The sequence below is a fragment of the Ahaetulla prasina genome, chromosome 2 (assembly GCF_028640845.1).
Source record: "Ahaetulla prasina isolate Xishuangbanna chromosome 2, ASM2864084v1, whole genome shotgun sequence".
Classification (NCBI taxonomy): Eukaryota; Metazoa; Chordata; class Lepidosauria; order Squamata; family Colubridae; genus Ahaetulla; species Ahaetulla prasina.
In genome coordinates, this window is record NC_080540.1 from 121,475,040 (window position 1) to 121,492,235 (window position 17,196).

Genomic DNA, 17,196 nt, shown 5'->3' on the forward strand with positions numbered 1-17,196 from the left:
CCTCCTCCTGGATCCTACCAGCCAGAATACTCAGGCTGACGGGACCTGCAGTGTGCCTCCTCTGCCAGCCCAAGTGGTATGGGCCAATTCCAGTGGTGTGAGATTGAAACTTGAACCCATGCCATGAAGGGCTTTAAAGGTGATCACCAACACCATTGAATTGCACCTGGAAACAGACTGGTAACCAATGCAGCTCGTGAAGCAGTAATGTCACAGGGATTATTCTTAAGGATCCCAAAACTACCTGTGCTGCCACACTCTGCACTAGGTATAGCTTCCAAATGTTCTTCAAGTTTGGCCCTTTGTAGAACGCATTACAGTAGTCCACTTTTGAGATGACTGAATGAGTGAGCACAAGAAATGTTATGATAGCTCTCTAAGCTAGATTTTTTCATTATCACACTAGAATAAAATTGATCCAGGAAACTACAGACCTATCAGCCTGACCTCAATACCTGGAAAGATTCTGGAAAGGATAATCAAGCAAAAAATCTGTGAAAACCTAGAGGCAAACAAAACTAAGATGGATTTGTCAAAAACAGATCATTCCAGAAAAATCTTATTGTGTTCTTGACAAAATGACAAAATTATTGGAACAGCGAAATGCTGTCAATATAATTTACTTGGACTTTAGTAAGACATTTGATAAAGTTGACTACAATCTACTACTTTATAAGACAGAAAAATCTGGGTTAGACAATATCACCACCAAATGGGTTTATAACTGACTGACCAATCGCATTCAACATGTAGTCCTTAATGGACTGCTCTATATGTAGGGAGGTATGCAATGGGGTACCCCAAGGCTTTGTCCTAGGCCCAGTACTCTTCAATATCTTCATCAATCACTTACAAGAAAAACTAATCAAATTTGCATATGACACCAAACTGGCAAAAATAACCAATACTCCAGAAGATAGGCTCAAAATACAAAAGGATCTTGACAGACTTGAATACTGGATGATAAGAAAATGAAATTCAATGTAGAGAAAAGTAAGAAAAGTTTTACATTTAGGCAAGAAAAACCAAATGCTCAACAGTAGTTCAACAGGGATCTTGGAATCCTAGTGGACAATCACTTAAATAGGAGCTAGCAGTGTGCTACAGCTACCAAAAAAGCCAACACAGTCCTAGGCTGCATTAATAAAAGGATAAAATCAAGATCAAATGGTAATGAAGTGGTAATACCACATTATAATGGCTTGGTAAGACCACACTTGGAATATTCAATCCAGTTTTAGTCGCCATTATATAAAAAAGATGTTGAGACTCTAGAAAGAGTGCAGAAAAGAAAAACAAAGATGATTAGGGGACTGAAAGCTAAAACATATGAATAATGCAGGAATTGGGTATGTCTAGCTTAATCAAAACAAGGACTGGGGTGACATAATGATATAATAGCAGTGTTCCACTATCTCAGGGGTTGCCACAAAGAAGAGGGAGTCAAGCTATTCTCCAAAGCACCTGAGGGTAGGACAAGAAGCAATGGATGAAAACTAATCAAGGAGAGAAGCAACCTAGAACTAAGGAGAAATGTCCTGATAGTTAGAACAATTCATCAGTGGAATGATTTGCTTCCATAAGTTATGGGTGCTCCAACACTGGAGGTTTTTAAGAAGAGATCGGACAACCATTTGTCTGCGATGAGCAGGGGGTTGAACTAGATCTCTAAGGTCCCTTCCAACGCTGTTATTCTATTATTAGTGCAGGAAATGTGGGAAGTGTGTCAATTATATGCATATTTGGATGAGGGTACTATGGATAGAAGTTAATTTGCATGTTGCAGTTGCAAAACAGTATCCTGTAAGGAAGTTGCACTAGCTTGTTCATAATTTAATTCACAAAACTATTTGAAAGGAGAATAATGACTGCTCTAGTTCTTTTAAATTACATCTTCTGTATCATCTTCTGTTATTTTTTTAGTCCATCATAGAACATCAGATTGGAAAAAAACTGTTGTATATATTCCATAGTGTATGCAATTGTGCATTTTTATCTATAGCTATATTAATAATCTACATACACATAGACTAGTTAATGCATTGCAAATGGAGGTTTCATATAAAATTATTATTATTATTATTATTTATTATTTATTCAATTTTTATACCGCCCTTCTCCCGAAGGACTCAGGGCGGTGTACAGCCAGGTAAAACAAACAATATAATATACAATTAAAATACGAATTAAAAAACTTATTACATAATTGGCGTAAAACTTTGGAACATGAAAACTAAAACCCACTAAAAAATTACTAGTAAAAAATTTAAAACCAATAAAATTTAAAACCAATAAAATTTAAGCCAGCCCCGTGCGAATAAATAAGTATGTTTTTAATTCGCGGCGGAAGGTCCGAAGGTCAGGTATTTGGCGTAAGCCCGGGGGAAGCTCGTTCCAAAATTATCATCATTATAGTTTGGTTACAGGGTGATAATAACCTCTAGAGATTATAAAGATTTTTTTAAAAAAATCTATTAATTTATTCTGTATCAGAACAAAACCTAATGTATCCTGTTCTTTCAGCAAATTCCATGAATTTGGAATATAGAACACATTCTCCTAGATTAGAAAAGCTTTAATAACATTTTGGCTATTGAATTATACTGTGAGGCCATACTGTACTTAACTAAAGGAAGCTTTTCAAGTTCTTGTTTTCAACTTAACCAGTGAATATGGGAAGCCATTAGTTCAATCTGCCACAATTAACTCTCAAAGGCTCTTTAGGGTCTGAAGTTACTTATCATGCAAATGATCTAAGAATCTCATTTTCCTTACAAGGCAATAGAAGGGTGGAACTACTGAGTTAAGTAGTTATTGGGGAAGCAGTCACACCTAGCTGCCCTACAAGATTATCAAATCCTAGGAAATTCATACGCTAAATCCCCTGCTCCTGACATTTAACATTCATCAACCATATTGGGATAATCTGCAATCAAGATCCTTTACAGAGGCTTCCAATATCTTTCAACCAGCAAAATGACAGATTGCAAAAATTCAATTTAATTTTGAAGTAAGAAAACTTCAGTCTTGCCACTCTGCAATTGCAAACAGCCTTGCTGACAATGGAGTACTTCATTTTCAACTAAATATCATACAACAAATTCCAACATTGTAAGAAAAAAATGCTTTCTTATATTGGTAATATAATACCAATTACTGATGGGTTCTTCTATGTGCATGAGTTGATTATCTAATATAGTGCAAAGATGAGATGCACCTCCTGCTACTTCCACATTAATCAAGGTTTTAAATGTTAGGTATCTTTAAATGGAAACTCAATCAATCTTTATTATGGTCATAGATTAGCAAATAAGTGGAAATTAAAAGACACCTGTTTTGTAGAAGTCAGAGACAATTGGAATCACTTTGTAGCAAACAATGACTGAACGTTTTTTCCTATTCCAATCCTCTGGAACTAACTTCCAGGAATTATGCCTGGTATCTAATTAATCAAAACTTCAAAAGGTACTAAAAAGATTTTAGTGAATCTTTTGTGAAATTGTTTTAAAATTTAGCCTTTATGAAGAAATATACTGTATTTAATTGTAGATTCTTATTATTGTTTCCCAGCAATTATTTGATTAATGAGTCTCCAAAATGTATAATCTTAAATTATGTCATAGTAAAGTAAATCTATAAAGTATATGTAAGTAAAATTGGACTGTAGGAACTGTTGCAGTATGGTGAATTATTGTATGAAATTCTTGATGGTGAATTGTATTTATTTATTTGTTTGTTTGTTTTGTAGTCTATCCAGATCTAGGCATCTGAAGAACAAAACTGCAAGCCTCGTATGATTTACCAGACACAAGGAAAATGGATTACAATATTAGAATCTTGATGGTAAAAAATTATTACATAGTCTTGTTTTTTGGACAAGACACTAGCAAGCAGTAAATAAGCCAGTAAAGGAAATATAAATCTGGAAAGGAATGCACCGCAACGTTCTTTTTTTGAGCAATGGTCCTCTTCTCAGTGCTTCCACAAATTCTTGAACACGTTTATTAATCCAAAGAGACATTTTCTTTTTTTATAAGAGGCATAGCTGAAGAGAAATAGTAGAGCAAAAGCCCATGACTCATAAATCACTTTCCTCCATTGTGCCAATTAAACTTTTTTTAAAAAATGGCAATGTATCCTCTGCTCTAACACAGGCTTACAAAGATTATTTCCCCAAACTGGACTCATTCATTTTCCAATGCTTTCCAGCCATTTGACTTCTGAATACCTTTTGCCATGAAAACTCATTCATGTTGCTGTTGTTAAATTTTCAACAGTACCTGACAAGCGTGCTTCCTTTGTATCTTTAGATACCAGTTTGTAACAGCTCAATGAGGAAAAAGGATGCACCCCCTTTATTCAATCAGCCTATGTACATACATAGACACACCTTCCTCCTTAAACCTTTAACTGCATGGGATTTCATGGTATTTAATGAGTATTCTTTAGAAGTGTATACACACAAGAAAAGGCAAATTAAGCCAGAGAGAAAGAAAAATAGGTTGAAAATTATGCAATTAAAATTTAATTGTAAAAAGGCTATTCTTCACTTAAGATAAAGAAACCAAATTTAGCTATTAGACTATCTTTGCAGTAAGAGTACTTGTGAAAACTATCCTTGAATTGTAGGTCATCACAAGTTCAGTAAGATTCAACTATGGTTATTAATAAGGTAAATGTTAAGTTAAAGATTGCCCCGAAAGAAGCATATAAGTAATTCTATTGGAATTAAAAAGAATTAAAAAGAAGCATAGAAGTAATTCATTGGAAATAATAATTCCTCCTATCTCATATGCTAGGAAGATAATGTTAATAATAACAACAGTAAAATTACATTCAATATTATGTAATCTAGACTTCAATGATACATGGAATGAGAAATGCCAGGTATATCAATTTGATTCAGATGAGGCAGGAACACCCAAATCCATATTGCTCACACCTAATGAAAAATGAAGGAAGGAAGGAAGGAAGGAAGGAAGGAAGGAAGGAAGGAAGGAAGGAAGGAAGGAAAGAAAACAGCAATGGAATTCCAAAAGAGATGCATATTTTTGCTGATTACACAAAAACCTCTGATTGTGTAAACCAAGACAAATTATGAATATCCCTAAAAATCTAAACGTATATAGGACCACTTCATCTGCCTTCTGAAGGTGATGATAAGAAAACAAAAGTTACATTGGAAAAGGATAAGCAATTCATATACAGTAGATGCTTCCTCAATTCTCTGAATTATAAGGAGGAGGAAATATCAAGTTATGTTCTATATTTATAGCCAATCTCAATAGAAGTAATTTTAGCATTCTTGTTGAATCAATTTTGTGGTCCAGTCTATCTAAAGGGGATAGCAACGATTACCTGATACAGATTCCACAAATTTATTCAAATTTGGCTCACCAAGAAGATTGCATGACAGAAATTTCGATCTTTGGATTCATCTCATCATGTATCTCTTAAGAAAACCCAAGAAATCAGCCTTTAAGTAAAATCCCCATCAAAGGGAGAGGGAGGGAGGAACAAACAGGTAATTTGTTGTATTCTTTTATCATGGGAAATTAGGAAGGGGAGATTGACAGTTGAGGAAGAACAGAAGTGGTTGGAATCTGGTTCCAGCTGGCACTGGCATCTTCAAGGCCATTTCCCTGAGTGTGGAATTTCACCAGCCCAAACACCTTAAGAGTTTTTCTGCAATCAGCATCTCTTAGTAAAATTGCCTTTTCACTTCAAATGGAGTCCAGAGTTTTACTTCCCTAAGGGATCAGACTGGGGCAGGTCTGACACTACCAGAATTCCTTGTTCATCTCTCCCAGGAATACCTGGGAGATAATGTTGCAGCATAATACAGTGTGGCAGTAGAAGGGGATGATTCCTGAATATACATTTATATTACATTTGTTGTATACTCATGCAGAGCAAAGAGAACTAAGAGTAACTGCAATTCTATAAAAAAAAACATTTAGAAATTTAACAGTTGAACATATTCTTTTTATTATTCCTACAAGAGAAAATTATTAACGGAATTGCCTCCACTGAGAAGGAAAGGAGGGAGGGGAGGGAGGGAGGGAGGGAGGGAGGGAAGGAAAGAAGGAAAGAAGGAAGGAAGGAAGGAAATGATATAAAAACTTTCTTAAGAACTAAACTCTCTATACAGCAAATGAAATTAAATTTCTGGAAGGTATATTATCTGAGACACATCACCATACAAGGCATTATTTTATTGTGGCATTATATATAAGCTAAAGCCTCCTGATGTATTGTAAAGGCCACATTACCCTAACTAAATATTTAAATTACCAAAATATGAATGATGGTTCTGTTCACTTCTGTTAAACATCAAGTATAACTGAAGAAAACACATTTGGCTTACGCTACTATTTAAGAAGCAACAACATTCTTAGGATACATTTCTGATTTCTCAATAGTAAGCTTACATACTCTGGATGGGATAAGACATCTGGTTTCTAATTACTTCCTTCACCCCTATTCATTCCATAACAGCTTCCAGATGATAGTTCAAAAGTGGGTCACACTAGGAAGACACAGGTGCACATCTTACAGCTGAAGAGTTACTTATAATTTGCCACAGGGTTAAACATAGTCCCTCTGTTTTCCCATATTCTATAGCCTATCAACAATAAACCTAATACTACTGCCTCATTCTGCTCCCTTCTCCAAATTAATTTCTCACAGGGTATATGCCTGTGCGAATTGTTATCATTTGTTTACATGCTTCTTAATAAATGTTGAATGACATTAAGGAACAATAATAATTTCTAAACTGAGTCAATCGAACTAGCTTTGGGATTCCTAGTTTATAATCAGAATGAGATGGATTTAGAAAAACAAATCTCATCCAGAATTATAAAAATTGAGCTGCAGTCACTTTGTGAATATAAAGTGAAGAGTTTGGACCAGGCTTTTTCATGCCCTCTTTAGTAATGGCTTCAATGCCATCATGTTTGAGCCAGATCAAAATGTGTATCGTCATACATCCTCACTATCATTTATGTGCTTGTCTTCTTTCTCCTGAATCTGAACATAACCCCATTTACCAAGAAATCTCATGTTTTTAAAGCCAAATATGACTATCTCTATGTGTATGAACTCTTAGACAGATTAATGGCTAACCCTTCTTGTATAATTTGCTTTGCAATATAACTAAAGACCAACACCTACCAGCCTATATAAATTTCAGCTCCTTAATAGATTCCAGGGTAAATCTACCAGCTGAGAAAGACTATTCCAGTATATCAAAATAAATCCCTTTCTTCCTCTCTTATCTGAAACTAATTTCATTATAACTATGTACATAGAATGCTACATTAACTGATAAATTCCAACACATAAAAGAAATCTGAAGTAATCAATAGCTGGGTGAAAGATTCAAGTTATTTCTCATTCATAGACTTTAACGCACTGTGTTGATTCCTTGAGGAAAAGTGTTTGCCCTTAGTGGTATCACCTCTGACTCCTCATTAAGTCTACATAATCAAGTTGTGGAAAGTGTTACAAAACCTCTTCTACCTCCCACTGGCTTTTTGTTGATACACACACACAGAAACAGAAAGGCTGGTATTCCACAGTTGTAAAACGGGCTCCCTTCCAACTATTCCCATTTTTTTCTTGGGGATGCAGGCTCACTTCTCTGAACAAGAGGATGACCTCCAGCAACATGGGGCCTGTACTTGCTACTGTTTTTGGTATGGCAACTCAGCACAAAGGCAGCAGGTCTATAGATACAATTTTGGGGCTGAGCTGAGGCCTCTATTGAGGAATGGAGACCCCAAGAGACAAAGCATGTGAGGTCCTTAATTAAGTCTAAGTGAAAGGCGGCCTAACTGTATCTCACTCCCATCTTCATAGCACCTTCATGCTGGACTTCAAATACACCCCCCCTTTATGCTGCCTATCAAGCGGGCTGTGGCATTCACATTTTCCTCTTCTTTTTAAAACACAGAAAGCCTAGTTTTCAACAGTATCCCTTCAGCCTGCTCTCAGTTTGTTCCTGATTTTAGACATGTCTCTGGTTTTTTAAAACAGAAAACAAAGGGACTTCTTGTGTGCTAGAAGCCCTCCAAAGGGTCTGCATTTCATTCCTTCCTTTCCAGGCAGGGTCTGAAGAGCTCTTTAGCACATTTTGTCTCATTAACATTTCCATGAGGGATCAAAGAATATATTTAAAAAATATCTAAGTACTATGTACAATTCCTCCTAGGGTAGTGTAAGACATTGGAACCTTTAACAAATCTACCTATATTTATTTCCCTATCCATGTCTTAATTCTCTCTTGATTAACAGCTTTTCTTTCTGGGAAACCATCTTTCTTCAAATCCTGTGAAAATCCCGATAAATACATTACACTGAACATCCCCTTTCCTCCAAACCTGTAAACAATTTCTTGTTTTGGAGGCATAGCTGTGATAATGTCCCTTGCAAACAGAAACCAATTATTCCCCTGGCAGTAAGTCACCAGCAGTATGAATTGCTGTAATTTTGCCCCTTTTAGCAGCTGCTGGGGGTGGGCTGAGAGGTGGCCCTGGTAATGAAGCAAGGATGAATACTAAAGATGCACTGAGGCATGGCATCCTGTGGAGCAGCGGTGCTTGGGGTTTTGTAGCATAATTTCTGGGCCCAGAAAGCAAATCTCCTTGAAGAGATTTGCTTCTTGAGGAAAGGAGGGGGGGGAGGCGCGAGGAGGATCTACATATATTTGCATTCCCAATCCTAACCAGAATATCAATTTTAACTCACCTGACCAACTGGTTAAAAAAAAAAACATTCACCTTGTGTTTCAAAAGTACTAACTCCCCACTCCCTCCTCCCTTCTTCGTAATTCTTTCCTTTCTCGTCAGAAATGCCCAGCAACATCACCAGACAAAGGCACTGCAAACAAAGTGCATAGGGGGAAAAGGGGAGGGGGGAATTAGAGTAAACAAAACAAAGACATGCAAAGGAATTTCTTTCTCCCTGATCTTGTGGAATACATTAATATCCTAAACTGTTGGCACGGCCTCGAATGCTCAGGCGAGTGACAATACGAACAGTGACTCCGAGTCTGGGATCTTCAAATAAACCTCCCCTGCTGTCATGGCCACCGGGAAAGCGACGGAGGGCAATATTAGCTGACCTTCATTTCGTTGTTTCATCAGACCTAACTGCTGGACTTTTGTTTGTCAGTTACTAGGAGTTTCTCTTTCAAAAATGCCAGCATTTCCTAGACAACACCAGAGCCCATTGATTAGGTAAATAAACCCATCATAAAGCAGTCGCTCCAGCTTTAGGTCGAGAATCCCTGAAGAGCAAAAAAGAAGCAGCAAATCTCACATCTCAAAATGAAAGTGAAAAGAATAAAACAAATACATTGCCAAAGAAGTAAGTGACAGGCACCTGCTATATTGGCTGCTCATCAAGCGATAAGAATAGGTACCGAGAATTACAGTAAGACAAAGAGAGGCAATGAGGCACCCATAAGTACCAATGTGCCCATCAGACCATTTGATCCAGCAGACTTTTTAAAAGTCTTTTAATTGAACTCTTTTAATTAAAAAATAAGTTAACTAGGAAGTTAGCGTGATGCAGAGCAAACCATCAGCATCATACGTATATGGAAAAATGACCAAGATCCTACTGGAGAGTCAAGAACATCCAAGGAATCTACTTGCCTTTTGCTCACCATGCTTGCTAAAGCAGCCATTCTTGGTAAGCATCATGGCTGCCGTTTGCATCTATTTCTTTTGTGGGTGTTCTTACGGTTTTAATGTTTTTCCCTATGCCATCCGTCTGGTAAACTCCCAAGATTCGTTTTTCTCGCCATATACATACATACATCTGAACTAGACTGTGCTGTTTCTCTGAGTCATGTAATATATATGGGTATATGCATAAATATTTATTTATTTATTTATTTATTCAGTCATGTTTATGTAGTGTATATTGGAGGTGGTCACCCTTTGAGAGCTGTATGCAACACAATTTTATTTTAATATATGCCAATTAGTGTACATTCAAAGACACAATAAATTTATTCTAAGTCTAAGTCAGGTGCATGTGTGCATGCCAGCGCCCATGATGCTCGCGCAAGTGGGGCTTTGCGCACTTATGACACTCACATGAGGTTTCTAGCACCTGCAACACTCACACGGGTGGGGAATCCGAGCACCACACCAGATGGTACTCACACAATTCAGTTGTGAATAGGCCATGGCCCAGTAGTTCTAGACCCCTGTTCTAGTCCAATCCCCTGCTCAGACAGAAAGCTCTGCACCATTTTAGACAAATTGTTGTCCAATTTCTTCTTAAAAGCTTCCAGGGTTGGAGCATTCACAACTTCTGTTTCATAATTTTAGAATAGTAAGCCATCCAGAGTCATTTGGCTGATTTGGGTGGAAACTGAATGAATGAATAAATAAATAAATATGCAAAGGAGGGTGTTTTTTTTTGGATATGCAAGAAGAATGTGAATATTTTCAACCATTTATATTGCCACAGTCGTCATGCTTCATGCATTTATTTTAGAAGAATCATTGCATAACAAGGCAGCCTAAACAAAAGCTATTTATTTTTAGTCATTTAAATACAATTGCTGCAAATAGAAGATGCTAAGTTACAGTGACAAGACTTTTTGTAATGGTTTGGTGTCTTTATTTTATTTTTATTTTTTTTAAAAAAACTTGAACAATCAGTTAAAGCACAATAAAACCCCACCAGTTTAAGGACTGCTAGGAAAATAAATGGGTACGCATTAACTATCTAATTATCGCATTCCAGCAGTTTTCAAAAATATCAAGTAGTGATTTAACTCCTTGACACGTATCCTTGGAAAATGAACTAGAAGGTTTGTTCTCCTTTTTATTCCAACAGAACTAATTACTTGGCCTTTGAAATGATAGATGACTGAGGAGGCATTCCAGGGACTCACTGCAGCCCTCCAATAAACTGCAGGGACCAGTGACAGCTGTACCAAATCCCTAGCAAGAGATGGAGCAGGCACTGGCCAAACTCTGTTTGAACAGCTGCATATGCAAATGTAATTAACTAGGTGTCACTGTCCCTTTCCCATTGGCTAGCTCTATCCATTTCTCACTAGACATGCCAAATCTAGCACTACTCAGTAAAGAATAAAGGAAGAACGAAGTTAAGGTATCTAGACTTTTAATCTGCAGATTCAAATGACCTTTCAAAAAAGCTCAGTTCTGGGAATATCATTCTAAATGTCAGATTTTTGCTCCCCAAAGTAAAATGTGAGAAAATATGAACTTGGCATAGGCCTCTTTTTTTTTCTAATCAAGAGGACAACTGGACAACTTATTGTCCAGATACTTTCTTTCTGAATGCTCTCGCCAACAGAATGATTGTTTTGCAATTAAAGCCTTCCCTAGATACAGGTCTACGGAGAGCTATGCACCAGGCTGTCTGGGTAACTGGGCCAAGCTACATTACTTTGATGTTTTTTCATCAGGGCAGAAGCAAAGGATGAGGACAGAAGCCAGTGTCTATGCTGGGACTTATTATTACAAATAATAATACAACTTTTGACACCTGGAAATCAACATTATGATTCTAGGAGGACTGATTGCTGCTAAGATTTCTGTTAACTAAGAATCCCAGCACAAGGGCTAAAGCTATCTGAATAAAAATTATTAAAATATTGCTGAAAAAATTAAAAAAATTTAAAAAAATTAAATTATTAAAAATATTGCAAGATTCTTATGGGAAACCTCACTAAAAGTAGTTTTAGCTTTCCTGTGGAGTTGATTTCTTGGTCTGGTGTACCTAATGGGCTGACACAGTGGCTTAGAAAATGGCCAATTTGCCTCTCTGCTACTGCAACACTCTGCTATTGTTCCATACTTTCTGAAGAACTTGGAGCAATTTTACCTAGAAATTGTAGGGCTGAAAAGCATCATTGCTAAAAAGATCAGCAAGGGATACCTGCTTGGGGAAGGGGGAGAATGACAGTGAGAATCTCTTTCCCAGTTCCTCTTTTCCTATCAGTTCCTTTATCAGCAGAAGTGGGAAAACACTGCCCCAATCCTGTCTGAGGGCAATATGTTTGTGGTCCTTTTTTTGAGGCATGGCAAGGGGAATGTGGTAGAAGAAGCAGTTTCTCCAACCATCATGTTATTTTCCTATCTCAAAGATAGGAAGAAACTATATCACAGGAAGAGGCCCACATCATAGATAAGACCGTGGGTAAATCTTTGGGTAAATTTTCTCTGATTCAGGAAATGCTACACATGACATTGTATTATAGATGTGAAACTCTTTTCCCATACCTCCTTTGAGGTGGTTTCCTCCTATCCTCAAGCTAGGGAAAAAAACATGCTGATTGGGAAACCACTTCCTCTACCACATTTTCCTTGCCATGCCTTGAAAAAGGACAAGCAGCAAACCTGATAACATTTCACAATGTTTTGCCCCTTCATGGAGCTGGGATGGGCCTGTGTGTGATGCATCCGGCCCGCAGGCCGTCAGTTTGACACCTCTGCAGTAGATGCATAGAAGATGTTAACACTTTGTAGATCTGCAGAAGCAACTATGATCTGAGTAGCTCTGCCAAATAATGGACTTAATTATTTGAAGGCAAAATTCAAATTCAGATTCTGCCCATAGCAATCAAGGTTCAGTGCGGAAAAAATAGAGTTTCTGGATTTCAAGACAGGTTCTGGTGGCAGCAAAACATACACAATTGTAAATATATTGGTTCTAATTTGGCTTCAGCACATCACAGCACTGGTGTTTCAGTAATTGAAATATATATATATTTTCAACAGGAAACAATAAATTGTTCATCTCTTCTCAATCTGATCCACAATTTCTATAAAACACATGATGTATACACACACAAAATATATTTTCAAGAAAAAGATAATGAAACCAGATACGCTTGCATTACAAGTAACATGGTAGCACTTCTATGGAAAACTATGCAACTTATTTAACTCTGGAAACATGACAAGATTCAAAAACTGGCACAACTCATATGCCAGGAAAAAATGCTTTGGGAAAAACATCTTTTGGTTCCAAGCCAAGGCAATTGTCCATGCAGTTTTTTGATGGAATATTGGCATAATCATCCAGCAAACAGACCGTAGGAAAAGTTGACTTCATGTCATGTTAACTAAACTCTTGGTTATATTAGAAAATAAATGAATAGAGATTTCCTCATTGGAACATACAAAGTTTGTAGCTTATGAAAGCATCTGCAGACCTGAAATAATCTTTTCAAAAAACTTAGTGAAAGGAACAGTAAATAGAAATTACCAGTAAATTAGATAAAGAGAAATATCTAAAAGACGAGAATCATTTTATGTAACCCTATCTAATTTACAGCTGTAATTTGACAGGCTTTAAGATTTTATAATCCTCTTTGTTGATTTAGATGAGACTGCTCTATATTTAAACATAACAACACAAACCAGGGAAAATACCTGACTACTTTAGTAATCAACATTTCTGAGACGGGTTGATATAGCAAAAGTTTAAGGAGCAAAAAAATAGAAGTGATGATTCTACTTTTTCCAAAACAGTCAGAAACAATATAAAAGGGAAACTGTTATTTAATTTCTTAAGATTAGGAACTGTATCACCATCTTGTGGAAGGAGGAGAAAATACATTGTCCTTAAATCTTTTCTGAAGAGGATGTAAAAAAAATTTTTTATGAAGGAGGAAAATACCATCAGCTCATTCCCCTTCAGTAATTTCATGAGTAGACACTGACAGAATTCACTATCTCCAGATTGCAAGTTCAATTACACAGCATTTCATGGTGCTTAGTATTAAAATTACTACTTACACCATGATTATACTATTTGTGCTAAAATTAATCCGAAAATTATATTCTTCTAACCTTTTCCCCCTCAAGTATAATACAATCATTTTCATGTACACTCATATTTTGTTCTTAATGCTGTCTTATATGAAAATCTGTTGAAATCGTATCAATTGATATGTCCTTACATTAATCCATCCCCCCATCTCTCATAATTCCCATGCATTTCTTGGTCTAAATATGGTTCCCCATATTTATTCCATAATAAACAGACTGCTATGCTACATGTTAAACTAGTGGCAGGAGATGAAAAGAGTACTGGGCCTGTTCCCCTTCCTTTGAATTTCTATGAACACGTTTAACTGAGGATGAGAGAGTGGAAACAAAGTAATCACAAGAAAAGAGGATTGTCATTTCCCACAGTCAAGAGTCAGAAAAGTGAAAAGGAAGGCCTGTGCGATGAGCAAAAGTATAGGGAAAGCGTTTTCCACCATGCCTCTTCTGAACCAGGGAGTACAGCCAGGGGGGCTGGAGTCAGTGGGAAGGTGGTGAGGGCAGTACTTCTATTATCATAATGTGGATCAGGATGTATAAAGGGGTTGTGAATATAGCTAGTAGGTGAGGTTACTGTGCTTGTATTATACTGTAGTTGGGTCTCAAGAAGGGGTCACTTGATTGGACCTTTGTTCACTGAGAAAGGACAGTCAGCTAACTGAGAAGGATGAAAATGGAGAAGATAATGGTAATGAGACACAAATGAGGTATGGAGGGGAGGGAAGGGAAGGGTCAAACTTTCCAGAAGAAAAAAATATTGGAAATTTTATTTATTTCTTTGTTGAAATTTATTGGTCGCCCAATTCCATTGGACTCTAGAATATGCTGCCAAAGTCTGCTTTAGGCTTCTCAGCCTCAACTCATAAGCCAATTATTCAGACTGCTGAATCTTGGTCTGTAGTTGATGTTTTGAATACAGGTCTGTTAGTAATAAATCTAACCTTCATATACTGATGGATGAGAAAGCATACCTACTGCATTCTGGTTTCAGACATGGACCCGGGATAGAAACTGTATTGGTTATTTGCTCATTGGTAATGACCTGTGATAAGACTCAGGAAGGAGCTCCCCTCCTACAGAACAGACAAAACCAATAAGATGATAATGGTTCCCATTCTCATGGCCTTCTGGAAGCTGGCAAAAACCTGGTTCTTCTAGAATACTTTTCAGGATTGATTCTGGTTTCACCAGAGCCAACATTAGTATAATGTTCTAAAGCATTTTTTACATTTAAATAATTTTGTATTATTTATCACTATTCTGTTACTATCTCTAAACTGCCTAAATTTAAAGAGTGATGCAGGGAGAAATCTCATAAAGAAATAATTCTGTCTCCTATTTTATAATTTTCTTTTAGAGGTTTTATGGCCTTTATCTCTTCTGGCCTTTTTTCTAAAAGAAAGACTCTGAGGTAGAGCATTTCAAGCCCCACAGAGCAGTGGTGAAATCCAATTTTTTTCACTACTAGTTCTGTGGGTGTGGCTTGGTGGGCGTGGCAGGGGAAGGATACTGCAAAATCTCCATTCCCTCCCCACTCCTGGGGGAAGGATATTGCAAAATCTTCATTCCCACCCCACTCTGGGACCAGCCAGAGGTGGTATTTGCCGGTTCTCCGAACTGCTCAAAGTTTCCGCTATCGGTTCTCCAGAACCTGTCAGAACTTGCTGGATTTCACCCCTGCCACAGAAGCCTGGGAAAATCAAGAGGGAGAATACCATCACCCTTTTTCTTGGTGTTGGGGAAAATCTGTTCACTTATAACATTGCTTTGTTTTTGTTTCTTATGTTTTTTTTTTACAGAGGAAGAGATACTTATATCTGATTTGTCTCATGTGCTGAAAAGCAGCCACAGCATCAGAAATCTCCTAAACTTTAATAATCCGTTTCCTAAACTGAGCTTCTTCAAGATGGAGGGTTGTCTTTGATTATCCTCAGCTCTATTTAGCACTTCTTTGGGATTAATACCTTCTTTGTTTTCTGGTCTGGAGTTCCTCCTTGTCACTGTTTATCCTCTCTTCCACTGTCATGACACATTATTCTATAGTCCCCTAACTGCCCTATATAAAAGCAGAGGGAATTGTATTAGAATGTGGCATTTCTTTCTGGCCTGACTGGGTTTTCTACAAAAGTTGAGTACTTGGATTCAATGATAGCCCCACAGTGTTTCTTGTGTAGCACAGCTGCCATGCTAATCAGCTATTCTGTTCCTCTCCCATCAAGAAGAAAGATTGATAACATCTTGCCATGGTTTCCAGATTGTGTTTTCAGGCTTCTACAGTGGCACAGTAGTGTTCAAAAGTAGTGCAGCCTCACCTTTTAAAAAGGAAGAAGACAAGAGGAAGGGAGGGAGGGAAGAATAGAAGACAACACAAGAATGGAATGGTGCTTTGTTTTAAAAAACTGAACAACTGGGTTTCTGAACTTCCAGATGAATTCCGCTGTCTGCATTCTATACAGGGCCAATGGTACCTCTCCTGGCAAGACCCATTCAAGATTGACCCTTGCCTACTAGTTCCAGAAGTGGAATTATCTCAAAGTAGAAAATGCCCTCCATGGGATAAATAGCTCATTTTCTTTAATCAAACTTTGGATAATTATGACCGGTTTATCACACTTCTTTCCCTCTTTTAAAAAGGGTAGAGATTTTTCAAAAGTCCTGGATATAATTGTTAGATTGTTTGTAAAGGAAAGTACAAGGTTATATGAATGAGCTAGTATTGGCTGTCAGAAAAAAAATGGCTTTAAATCAGGTTTCAGAACACACGAAGTAGCCACCAGTAGAAAGCAAAAGGAATGAAATTTAAAATCTTACCACAGGAAGTTGACTTTTTCTCCACCCTCAAGACATTTTTGGTTTGTCTGCGTAGGTTGTCATCAGTATTTTCTACCAAATTGGCAAGATCATCAATGATTTCTAGGAAGAAGAACAGGATTGAATATTAATATCTAAGCTTTCTATTACTGCTTCTAAACAAACAGAATTTTATCAAGCGAAAGATTTCTGTAATTCTGATTTTGGACTGCAGTCTTCTAAAGTAGATAAAGTAGAGAATCATTTAAGATATAGTATCATCTATGCTGAAATCATTAAAAGAACCACATGCATAAGTAGCGTAATGAATTATTAAGCCAAACATATTTTGGCATTGGATTATCGAAGGCTTCACTCTGAATCCAAGTTCCTTTAGTAAAAAGAAAGTAAAATAAGTTTTGTTTTTGGGTGTAGTGGTTTTTTTATTTTTGGGTGGTTTTTTTCCCCCCTTTTTCCTGCATAACAACTTTACATGGTATAAAGGAAAAGAAAGTTCTTCAGTGGTCTCATATCACACTGGATTTGGCTGTTACAAATAAAACAGACTACTTTTTTTAAG

General features: G+C 37.0%; 1 protein-coding gene across 1 annotated transcript in view; it reads right to left on the bottom strand.

The window, feature by feature from the left end:
* The window catches only part of STX8 (syntaxin 8), a 108,242-nt gene that overhangs the window by 26,870 nt on the left and 64,176 nt on the right, over positions 1-17,196 (bottom strand). Inside the window, exon 7 of the mRNA XM_058166886.1 lies at positions 16,638-16,739. Within this exon, the coding sequence (XP_058022869.1) occupies positions 16,638-16,739 (102 nt within the window). The remainder of the gene's footprint in view (positions 1-16,637; positions 16,740-17,196) is intronic.